Consider the following 12,717-nt stretch of genomic DNA (forward strand, 5'->3'; position numbering starts at 1 on the left):
CTGTCTGCAACTTAATTCTGAGAAAACGGAAGTGCAGGCTAGCGTCAGGCAATGTGTGAAATTTAAGACACTATGCATGGCCCGAAGGCCCGGCATGGCATAGGTTTGGTTTTTCTGCAGAACTCCTTTAAATGGTGTAGACCGAGAAGAACTTTTCGATCCATTGCTGCCCATAAATTAGAGCTCAACAGATTTAGATACTCAAACGGGGGGAGGGGGAAGCGTTGTTGCATCAACAGCTAAGGAGTGGACACTTCCTCCTCTCCAAATCCGACCATGTCTAATCCGCTCTCGTCAGGAAGGCTCTTAAAACCTGGCTATTTGCCAAATAGGGATCCATCAGGCACCATATCAGTTCAGCATGAGCTTAGCGCCTTGACACCCAAGGGTTTTTGTCATGCTCTATAAGCATTTATAAAATACCATAGCATTTTGTGCCGCACACCGCTCTCCGCTTCACCCATTGGCTTGCCTGCAACGAGTGATCGCGTTACAGTGGATACCTGTGTCCAAAGCGCATAAAAAGAAACAGACGTCAGTGCCAGGACTGGTGCTGAATACTTTAATTTCACAATGGTTTTGGTTCTTTCCAAGCTTTACCTCTTATTTGTTCAATTCTCCTCATGTGATTATTTCTTCACTGCCAGGAACTGAGTCAATGGTGCCTTTTCTTTGTGGCATTGGTATCATGTCATGTGATGTGCATTAAAACTTAGAAGGATTTCTATACCTATTCCAAGTACACATGCCTGGTAGAAGCACCCGCATTGTTATATTAAAATAATATGCAATCGTTACTTTTTATGTTACATTTTCATTGCAAGCCTAAAATAATTTTATTAGAACCGGTTCCGCCAGCCTGCCAAGGACCGCCCTATTGGCCAAAGCTCCTTCCCTCTGTGCGGTCAGTCCCACACATCCTCCTGTGCAATGCCGCTTCAAGTCTGGTGGTAGGGTTGAAACATGGCAGTGGTGGTAAAGGTTATTATGGACCAACAGTTTGCTGCCCCCAGTAATAGTCAATACGTTTTACAAATGAAAAACTCAACAACGTTCTTGGGACAACAAAATCTGCTGCCGCTCTCGACTCATAGCAAAGATTTTTTTTTTTAATAGTGATGCAAGTTTTTTTAAATTCTGCACTCCGTCATTGAACATTCTCTGAAACTTTGCTTCTGTGGAATCAGTTAGTGGTTTATGAGATCATATTTAACAATCAACATCACATGATTGAGTATACATTTGTCTGAACTGACATATTGGTTTATGTTGATAACCAGTCATCTGTGCACAGTCTGAAGATGGCACCATTTACATGAATTTATTGGAACACTTGTTTTTAAACCATTTGTACTGCTCCATCACCAATATTTCTAATATTTGTAATAAAGTACTAAACATTGTGCTGCATATAGCATTTTGAAATGTGAAAACCTTAATAAACATATAATTTAAATACATTTGATATAAAACAACTAATAAAACAACAAACATGTCCTTCTGGGTTGGTCACCGCGTGAAATCACTTCTGAGAAGTAAAAGTGTAACCAGTCCTAAAGGGTGCTGTGTGGCCTGGCACCTGAAGATGGCATCACTCTGGGCAAACTCCCGTTAGTTCCCTGGTACCATCAGCTGTGGCCCCTCCCGGTGCAGAAAAGGGCAGTCTTAGCATCTCTTGGCGGTATGGCGGCTAAAATGCAATATTCAAAAACACTATTAAAACTAACAGAGCTAGCAGCTGTGAGTTGTAAAATGAATAAAACAGACAGAGTCCCACCTGTAGGTAGGGCTGAGAGGCCTGTACAAGCACAGACACCTGCAAACAGCAGTACGTCATGAGCTGTTACAGATGTGAACCAACCAGATGCACATCAAACTGCTTAGCTCACACCCCCTCTCAATAGGAACTCAATCGACCCTAAACATGTTTCGGCCATGTTGCGCCTCATCAGTGACCTTCAGCTGGAGGCGTGATGGCACTGTGCGCAAGGAATCTTTTTTGTGGCAATGATCTCAACATGGGGAGACATATGAAGATTAATGTAAGGAGATGTTTGAATGATAACCCACTGGGAGGGCCTCTAGGTACCATTCTTTAGCTTGTTTCCCCATTAGCGAAAGGTTCCACCACATGAAAATCAGCTTTGGTTCTGATCCCAAAACTGGCAGCCTGGCCCAGACCACATGGGAGTACGCTGCACTTTGAGTATCTCCAGTGATCATTTTTGTCCTGATTTCATTCTCCCTGCTTTCAGCTTTGAGACCGTAGTTTGCTTTTGACTACTTAGGCACAGATTAATAGTTTTGCAACCAGTTCCATGCCTTGTGTTTTCATCCAATGATTGTCATCACAACCAGTTCCATTCCTTGTGGTTTTCATCCAATGATTGTCAAGACAACCAGTTCCATGCCTTGTGGTTTTCATCCAGTGTTTATCATCACAGACTGCACCACAACCTCAAACCTAAGCCCCTGTGGTGGAGTGCGCTTGGAGCAGAAGCACTATAACCGTTATTTCACACATGGTCGAACCAAACGCTGGATGAAATGCCACAACAGAACTAGAATAACCTGAGGCTGAGGAACGGGCAAACAGTTACAGCCAGTACTGAGCCTAATCTGGTGCCCAGATGTCCTGTCGACACCCATCACCATCACTCAGAGTGGAATAGCCTGTATCCCCCCCCCCCCCCACCCCCCTCCATCAGTGAGACAGGTACCACCCATGACAGAAGTGCTCTCACCACAGAGGCACAAGCACCTTCCGTCTTATCGGTGCAAAAACATAAAATAATACTGAAGTCACAACAGCGCCATCTATCACTCAAAGGGAAACCGCCATTACAATGCAGCTGTTACCATGCATAGCCCTTAAGACACATGCGTCAAAATACATGTACAGTTACCGTGTATTTTTTACAATGCATATGCCTTTACCATGCATGCCTTTACAATGAATTACGTTGAAAAGGTAGGTATGTATGGTAAAGGTGCATGTGTAGTTCTGGCGGTAAAAATATATGTGTGGTAAGGGTGGTGGGGGATCGCGCAAGGGTCCACATTTAGGGTGCAGGCGAGTGGAGGGGTGTTTTGAATAAGGGCTGGGAAAGGTCGTGCAGGGGTCCACTTTTAGGGCTCAAGTGAGGGGTATTATTTACAATGGCCAGGGGGAGGGTTCGCGCAGTGATCCCCTTTTAGGGCTGATAGGAGGATTATTTTAAAAAAGGGACGGGGTGCACCAGGGACCGGTTTTAGCTTTACCATTCATATGCCTTTAGCATGCATGCTTTCACTACGAAATTGGTTGTAAAGGCATGCGTTGTAAAGGCATATCCGGTGTAAAAAATATGTGTGGTAAAAGGTTCACGTGGTAATGGCATTCACTTTCTAACACATGCTTGGTAAAGGCATGCATTGCAATGGCATGCTTTGTATTGTCATACACCTGTCACTCAATACCAACCAACACCAACGAACCTACCAGTGGATACGTCACAGTAGTGGAATCCACTGTCTGTAAACACTCTTACCGTAGTAAATAGTGGTACAGGACCACCAGTCACACCACTGCCAGCTAATACAAGCGTGCCACATCAACCGCATCCACACCATCAACCGTCAACCATATCCACATACCGCCAACCACATCCTCACACCGCCAACCACATCCTCACACCGCCAACCACATCCTCACACCGCCAACCACATCCTCACATCGCCAACCACATCCTCACATCGCCAACCACATCCTCACATCGCCAACCACATCCTCACAACGCCAACCACATCCTCACATCGCCAACCACATCCTCACACCGCCAACCACATCCACACACCGCCAGCCGCATCCACACACCGCCAGCCGCATCCACACACCGCCAGCCGCATCCACACACCGCCAGCCGCATCCACACACCGCCAGCCGCATCCACACACCGCCAGCCACATCCACACACCGCCAGCCACACCATCAAGCACCAACTACACCATCAAGCACTAACCACATCCACACACCGCCAACCACATCCACACACCGCCAACCACACCATCAAGCACCAACCACACCATCAAGCACTAATCACACACCATCAAGCACCAACTACACCATCAAGCACTAATCACACACCATCAAGCACCAACCACACCATCAAGCACCAACCACACCATCAAGCACCAACCACACCATCAAGCACCAACCACACCATCAAGCACCAACCACACCATCAAGCACCAACCACACCATCAAGCACCAACCACACACCGTCAACCACATCCACACACCGCCAACCACATTCACACACCGCCAACCACATTCACACACCGCCATCCTCACACCGCCAACCACATCCACACATTGCCAACCACACCATCAAGCACCAACCACACCATCAAGCACCAACCACACCATCAAGCACCAACCACATCATCAAGCACCAACCACACCATCAACCACATCCACCATTAACCACACAGGAAGCTACAGAAAAGAGCAGCACTTCCCTTTTAACATTGACAGCAGCCAATCCCTCCACCTTGAACAGACCGACGACTGACCAGTTAAACAGGCATGTGGTAAGCGGTAGGAGCTCGACAGTGACCAGGCAGGTGGAAGGGAGGCAGGGACCACTAAGGACTGCAGTTTCATTGACACAAAAGAATGATGCAGTGGGAACCAGTGAGCATTCCTGAGAAAGTTAGGACTCTTGGATTCCTTTTGAGGACAGTCTTTAATTTGCTTCTGAGAAGACTCAAAGTCATTTCACATAACCTCCTCCTTCTCCGAGTGCTTCCTCACTAAGGAGAACTTTCCAGAAGGATCTGGGATGTACCACTTCTCCCAGACTTCAGAGTAAGAAGCCATTCTGCCCCAGGGCTTAAAATGTCCATTCCAGTGTAAGAGTTTAGCAGCTTTCACAAACTGGGGGGAATAGCGCTTGCCGGTACTGGAGCCTAGGATGGGGGAAGACACAGAAAAGAGGTATGAATTAGATTAGATTCTATGGAACCTTAAATATGATTGCCAAGCCCAACAGAGAGAAAAGACATATATGGACATGTTTAACTCTCATAAATCAAGTGATTTCAAAAACAAAATGAATGCCATTAACAGCAAAACAAATAACAAATGCACACAAGCTCGAATGGGATCGGTTCACCCATGACTCTCCATGACTGCGCCCCAGCTTCTGAATCCAAGACCCGCTAAGATTTGCGCCTCTCCCTTCCACATCCGCCTGTCAATCACCCATGTATATCACTCAGGCTGCCCCCACCCAGCATGCTAAGCCATCAGTCCACAGTAAGGCCCACCCACATAAACCCCCACTTCCAGGTCACCTGCACTTTTGACCTCTCCAACCTCTTGAGAGGGCCCAACTCATCACCAATCTTAATGCAAGATGCCTCAAAATAGACCTCCCTGCGGGGCAACTTCAGCATCTACCTCCCAGATACTTACCGAACCATCCCTCCTCCTTCGCCACCTCACACTACTGTGAAGTCAACAATCACCTTCAACATCAACCTTGAAGGGAAACCCGTCATCAATAACCTTTAGCATCCACCTCCCTGCGAGGCAGCCTTTCCATCAGACTCCCTGCGAGGCAGCCTCTACATCCACCTTTGGAAATGCAGCCTCTACATCCACCTTCGGGCGAGGCAGCCTCTACATCCACCCCTGGGTGAGGCAGCCTCTACATCCACCCCTGGGTGAGGCAGCCTCTACATCCACCCCTGGGCTAGGCAGCCTCTACATCCACCCCTGGGCTAGGCAGCCTCTACATCCACCTCCAGGAGAGGCAGCCTCTACACCCACCTCCCTGTGAGGCAGCCTCTACACCCACCTCCCTGCGAGGCAGCCTCTACACCCACCTCCCGGAGAGGCAGCCTCTACACACACCTCCCGGAGAGGCAGCCTCTACACCCACCTCCCGGAGAGGCAGCCTCTACACCCACCTCCCGGAGAGGCAGCCTCTACATCCACCTCCCGGAGAGGCAGCCTTTACGTCCACCCCCTGCGAGGTGGGTGTGGAGGCAGCCTCACAGGGAGGTGGGTGTAAACATTTCAGTGCTCCATCCATCATCTCCTTGTGTTTGCTTTTTTTGCCATAAGTTGGCAGGGTATGCCCAGACGTGGGTCCCTTGCTCACTTTGCCACTGGATTCAAGCTCTCCTGGCTGACGAGGGCTGTGAGCCCGAAACCGGTCCCAGGATGCTTGTTTCCGGTCCAGGGAAGGCATGGATTGGCAGTTCGGGCTGGACTGTTACCATGAGGCACAGGGTCAGACTGATTTGCATATGGCCATGTCTGAACTGGGGTGGTGTGGAGTGCAAAAAACGATGGATTAAACCCAGATCTGTGACTGGGGTGAGTGTCTGAAACGTTTCAGCTCAGTCCATCATCTCCTTGAGTTAGCTTTGTTACTGCACCAAGTGAGCAAGCATGGAATGTAAATGTCATGAAAAGAGGTGACCTACATGGACTTTTAAGGAGCCCTACATACCTCGTCTCCGGCATCAAAGGCTTGCCGTCATGAGGTTTCACGTGTTTCAGTTTCAGCACGCTTGCGTAGCTGAACGTCATCTTTGTTTCAAAGCCATCTGCAGCCCAAGGCTTACGATTCTGGACAACGACTTGTGAGAGGTGACCCTGACCCAGCCCTCAGGGCCCGACTGCTCTCCAGTGCCCTGGACTCCGCCTCGAAGCCCTCAGCTCGCTCAGAGGCCATGAACTGCCATTTATACCATTCAAACCACGAATTTTGAGAAACATGAATCTTCTGACCAAGATGTCAGCTGGGAGAAATATTTGGGGAATTCTCTTGCACACTCAGGTGAAACATGAAACATATTATAAGCGTCCTTAGCACCAGCTGTTCAAATGGAGGCATGAACTCGAAAGAAACTGCCAGAATATACCATAAATGTAGTGCACGTTGTTGAGCAAAAAAGAAAATAAAGGAATCAACTATTACAAATTAATAACAACTTACAAGGCCTGAGACAAAAATAAGTAACTGAGCAGAAACACTTCAAAAGGAGGCTCTTAAAAGGCAGAATATGTAACAACTGTAAGGCCTCAGGTGAGCATCAGGCATGGAAAGAGCGCATGCGCAGAAACCTACCGAGATGTCTGACGTGCCACATGGGGTCGATGCTGGAGTGCTGCTTGTAGAAGACGATGAGGAGCGGGGGGGCCGTGATGCTGCCGGCGAGGGTCCTGCTGTACAGCTCTTCCCTGTGGAGACCAAAGAGGAGTCGATGAGGAGTGTATCCGTGGGGATAGCCCTGCTGTCTCGGAAAGAGAGCGCTCTGCTGTCTCAGAACGAGAGCTCTGCCGTCTCAGAAAGAGAGACCTGCCGTCTCAGAAAGAGAGCCCTGCTGTCTGAGAAAGAGAGCCCTGCTGTCTGAGAAAGAGAGCCCTGTAGGTCGTACAGGTCAAAAATTACAGATTAAAGCGTATTATTTATGCTATGACTTTCCGATCTGCCCACTACAGCTCGACCAGTGACAATGCTGTTTTGGGCGTCGTCACTGGGGGTACAGGACATTTCTAATGTATCACATGATCCAGTCTTGAATATTCAGCACCCTCATTTGTGGCCGCAAGGTGCCGCCAGAGTGAGAGATTCATTATTTAAAATCAGGTTTTCCAACCGGTCACTGTGGTGGATGCACAAAAGGTGCTGAAGCCACGAGTGACACTCAACTGTGGGTAAACATCTGCACTACGCACTATGGGCTTATAGGAAATGTAAACGTGCCAACGAGGTTTTAATCCAATTGTGATAAGTCTTGGGGTCAGAGCACATACACTGAGGAGTGGATAGCAGTATCCCAGTGTTAGATTTTAAGATTACCAGCAGGGGAGGCCCCAAAAAAATTAAAAACTGGAGGTGACTACCAAAAAGAGGTCGCTTAACAACAACTATGTTCCCCGGGGCCTATACGCTTTTCATTCAACAAAGGTCCGGGAGTAGACGCACTCAAAATTTACTAAGAGACAGTGTGCATTTGAGAAGGTCCCTTCAGGCAGTGCTCAATTTGAGCCAGTGGTTTCCTATACTCGGCACCGGCAGTAAATTGTGAACACTGGCACTTATGACAGTCTGCCACATGGCGGTGCTGTCAACCTAATTTAGGTACGAGCACAACAACTGCTGTTTATTAATTTAATATACATTAACAATGACTGACCCCTGCCAACCAAGCCATTCTTATAGCTTTGGGGGCCTGGAATAATATGAATGGTCAAACTTCAACAGTGTGACGGACAGAAGTTATGTTGCACTAGCGCTGGCAGGGGCAATGGACGGTGCAAGCTGCGGTGGCCGCCTGACGAGCGCCCTGGCACCTAGGCTTTTACAAATCAAGCGCGGCCTTCAGGATGCAGGAGCAAAGACACAGTGAAGTTACCAGCACAGCGAGACTGTGGGGAGATAATAACAGAAACTATTGTCACATCACAGACCAGGAGCACTCAACAGAAGAAGGATGCATCGCTGTTGGGGAAAGGTATTGCCACAGAAAAGACCCCGAAGGCCTGGCACGTTCAGAGATTGATTAATAGTGATAGAATCTATCTCTGAAAGCCCAGTGGATGACAGGGCACAGAACTACTGGGAGAAGCTATAGTCACAGGAGAGACTCAGGACGCTGCGCACTGAGCAGCGCCAGGGTGCAAAGCTGCTGAGAAGCTATAGTCACAGCAGAGACTCAGGACTCTGAGAAATGAGCATTGCCAGGGTGCAAAGCTGCTGAGAAGCTATAGTCACAGCAGAGACTCAGGACGCTGCGCACTGAGCAGCGCCAGGGTGCAAAGCTGCTGAGAAGCTATAGTCACAGCAGAGACTCAGGACTCTGAGAAATGAGCATTGCCAGGTTGCAAAGCTGCTGAGAAGCTATAGTCACAGCAGAGACTCAGGACTCTGCGCACTGAGCAGCGCCAGGGTGCAAAGCTGCTGAGAAGCTATAGTCACAGCAGAGACTCAGGACTCTCAGAAATGAGCATTGCCAGGTTGCAAAGCTGCTGAGAAGCTATAGTCACAGCAGAGACTCAGGACGCTGCGCACTGAGCAGCGCCAGGGTGCAAAGCTGCTGAGAAGCTATAGTCACAGCAGAGACTCAGGACTCTAGGCACTGAGCATTGCCAGGTTGCAAAGCTGCTGAGAAGCTATAGTCACAGCAGAGACTCAGGACGCTGCGCACTGAGCAGCGCCAGGGTGCAAAGCTGCTGAGAAGCTATAGTCACAGCAGAGACTCAGGACGCTGCGCACTGAGCATTGCCAGGGTGCAAAGCTGCTGAGAAGCTATAGTCACAGCAGAGACTCAGGACACTGCGCACTGAGCAGCGCCAGGGTGCAAAGCTGCTGAGAAGCTATAGTCACAGCAGAGACTCAGGACTCTGAGAAATGAGCATTGCCAGGGTGCAAAGCTGCTGAGAAGCTATAGTCACAGCAGAGACTCAGGACTCTGAGAAATGAGCATTGCCAGGTTGCAAAGCTGCTGAGAAGCTATAGTCACAGCAGAGACTCAGGACGCTGCGCACTGAGCAGCGCCAGGGTGCAAAGCTGCTGAGAAGCTATAGTCACAGCAGAGACTCAGGACGCTGCGCACTGAGCAGCGCCAGGGTGCAAAGCTGCTGAGAAGCTATAGTCACAGCAGAGACTCAGGACGCTGCGCACTGAGCAGCGCCAGGGTGCAAAGCTGCTGAGAAGCTACAGTCACAGCAGAGACTCAGGACTCTGCGCACTGAGCAGCGCCAGGGTGCAAAGCTGCTGAGAAGCTATAGTCACAGCAGAGACTCAGGACTCTAGGCACTGAGCAGCGCCACGGTTCAAAGCTGCTGAGAAGCTATAGTCACAGCAGAGACTCAGGACTCTAGGCACTGAGCAGCGCCACGGTGCAAGGCTGCTGAGAGAAGCTGCCACTTCACTTACTCTGTGTTGAGCTCCATCCACTTCTCCAGCTGGCCGGTGATGTTCTGGCGCCTCCACTCGGTCAGATTGGCCACAATGACTCCAGGGTTGAAGGAACAGGCACTTGCTTTCAGGCCCAGCTTCCGGACTGTCTCCTTCTTGAAATCAAGGAATCCGATGTAATTTAGCTGTGGGTGGAGAAGAGATACAAGTGCTTACAAGGGTGTGTGAGCTCGACCTATCAGATGAAGGGGTGTCGCCTCCACTGACCAACACACGTGGGTAGAACCCGAACACCTTTTAATTCATTACACAACTGAGAATCAGAGTTAGAGCGGGCAGGTCAACGACAAGCAAAACGCGTTTCACTTTACACAGCTCCTGCAAAACTTCAATGCTTTTCAATGCTTAACTGGATTCTTGAGATGTTCGATCTAAAAAGGTTGAGATGAAAAGCCACTAAGGATTGCTTCTAGGGCCCTTCAAACTCTGCACCATCAGCTGACAGTGCAGAGTGCGCAGGTCCTAGAGACCTTAGGGGAGCATGTGCGTTGAAGAGAGTTGCCACCTAAATACCAGCCATGAGGACACCATTTTCCATTTTACAACCTGTTCTGGGATTTGTAGACAAGAGTTGCAAGTGTCACTTGAAAAGAACCAACGACATCAACAGATCCCGAGGATACGACTTGTTAGAAGATCGCCCAGGATACAGGAGGCAACCCTCATCCGGAGGCTCAGACTCATGGCTCCTCGTACAAGGAAGCTGCTCTTCGTCCAATGACGCACACCCATGCTTTGGGGTTCTTGCTCAAGTGTCTGTGTGTAAAGTTTATTGTATTCAAATCAACCAAGTACAATAAAAACTAGGCTAACCATCATTTGATTAACAGATTGTCAAGAACCGGCTCAACGACCAATGAATCACCTCAAACCCAGAGTCCCCGACCCTAGCATCAGCTGATCTTCGCTTGGTTCCGCAGCAAAGCACCTGGTTACGGTGCGGATGTGAGTCGAGAGAGAGAGCCTCGAGGTATTTCACCAGACTGCGGACAGAACGGTTGGTCTGAAGTGAGAGGTAGACGTTCATAGCTTCTCTGACTGATCTAAATTTGTGTTCAATGGAAGATTGACATAAATATCTTTCCACAAGTCCAGGGGATAAGGGCAGGTACAGTACACGTTCCATAGTGTTTTGCATCATCATACCATATACTACAGAACAGGGATTGGTTCATAAAGAAAGACCAGCAACAGCAGCCATCTTATAGGTATAAAAAATACCAACCAATTCAGAGTTCAAGACCAGAAAAGCTGCACAGCGAAAAAGAAACTGTAAAAACAAAGCTAACGTCCAGTTCACTAAATCTGATACAAATACTAGTATCGAAGAAACATCGTTAATTATTTTTTTCACGTATTCACTTGTATTTGACATGGGTTGCCACTCCTCCACCTCTTTGTTCCCTCTTTAAGGCACAGAAATCTATGTTTGTGTGTGTGGAGGGGTAAACGTTCACAGAACATAGAATATATAAAAATCAATGTTATTTTTCTAAATTCATCTCCAGTATCTTCTTGAGTGCGTCTCATTTATCGACTCTGTGTATGCAACAGAGGCTAACACTCCCCTCTGATAAACCTAAACTCTCGCCCACACTAGCACTAAAGAAAGCACTGGGGATTATTAATATAAGCCCTATAAACCAATAAGGGTCGTCGGGACACCCTGTGGAGGGCACCTCATTTTGGAGCACTGCGTAGAGAGCCAGCTTGATAAGAGAATGGATGAAACTGTTCAGGGACAACAGGACCCCCTCGAGCCTCGGCACAAGAGTGTCCCTCTGGGCTGGAAGAAGATGGACAGGAAGGCTTCAAGGGTACAGAGAGGATGAAAGAAGCTCTAGGCTAGGAAGTGTCTCTGCAGCTTAATTATATAAAGGAGAGGCAACATCTCTTTTACAGTAAAATGAGGAAACAAAAACTGTTTAATCAGGATTAGAATCTTTGTAGACAAATCCTTTATTTCATATACATCCTTGATCAGTGTTTCACTTCCACTCAAGGCATTTCTTCAGGGATCAGATGAGAAATGATCAATTGTGCCTGCAGGAGTGTCCGACCAGGCTTTGCAACAGAACCTATTGGGTAGGATGTTAGTAAGATATCTAACAGACTGAAGAGCCAAGGTTTAGTGGAGGTTGTACATGAATAAAGCACCATGTAGCCACGACTGCTGAAAAGTAGAACCAGATAACTGCACTGGTAAGAGAGTCTCGGTATCTGCGGACTCCAGACTGGGCTGCAGGATGTCCTGGGTCCGAGGCTGCTTGAACCACTGAAGTGACCTCTACGTACATCCACAGTCACCGTGCTTTATCAAGGACCCCCAGTAGGGGGGGATAGGGTGTGGGGAGGCAGGGAGGGTCAGCTCAGCTTCATGTTTTGCAAAGTAGCTGCCCTTATTCCTAGTCACTGAAGCAACTATGCTCAACTATGCTCCCGCCTCAAAGGAAGATTCCAGCGGCAAAATACTCTGTGCCGAGTTCAATTCTAGTTACTTTGATGACGTTACCCCTCCCACTCGAGGTGGGGCACTCATGGAGGTAAAGGAGCATGATAACTTAATGCTTTCCGAAGTCTTCTCCATATCGTTTGAGGCTGACGTGTGTGGTAAGCGAGTGGGCCACAAGTCACTGCGCCAAATAAACTAACAAGACTGTTCAAAGTGGTGGTTTATGAAAGGAAATGCCCCAGACGCCAGGGTCACAGTTCATCTTACACAATTGGGAAGAGCTCC

The 12,717-nt window shown here is 48.4% G+C and overlaps 1 protein-coding gene across 2 annotated transcripts in view; it reads right to left on the reverse strand.

The window, feature by feature from the left end:
• Positions 1–1,302: 1,302 nt before the first annotated feature.
• LOC147665978 (glycosyltransferase 8 domain-containing protein 1-like) overlaps positions 1,303–12,717 on the reverse strand; it is a 64,520-nt gene continuing 53,105 nt past the window's right edge. For both annotated transcript variants that reach the window (XM_086949350.1, XM_086949351.1), the window contains exons 8-10: positions 9,939–10,105; positions 7,125–7,237; positions 1,303–4,950 (exon numbers count right to left, since the gene is read on the reverse strand). In XM_086949350.1, the coding sequence (XP_086805476.1) occupies positions 4,760–4,950; positions 7,125–7,237; positions 9,939–10,105 (471 nt within the window). In that variant the 3' untranslated portion in view covers positions 1,303–4,759. The remainder of the gene's footprint in view (positions 4,951–7,124; positions 7,238–9,938; positions 10,106–12,717) is intronic.

This window comes from Lissotriton vulgaris, unplaced genomic scaffold (assembly GCF_964263255.1).
Source record: "Lissotriton vulgaris unplaced genomic scaffold, aLisVul1.2 SCAFFOLD_1444, whole genome shotgun sequence".
In the NCBI taxonomy this organism is placed as follows: Eukaryota; Metazoa; Chordata; class Amphibia; order Caudata; family Salamandridae; genus Lissotriton; species Lissotriton vulgaris.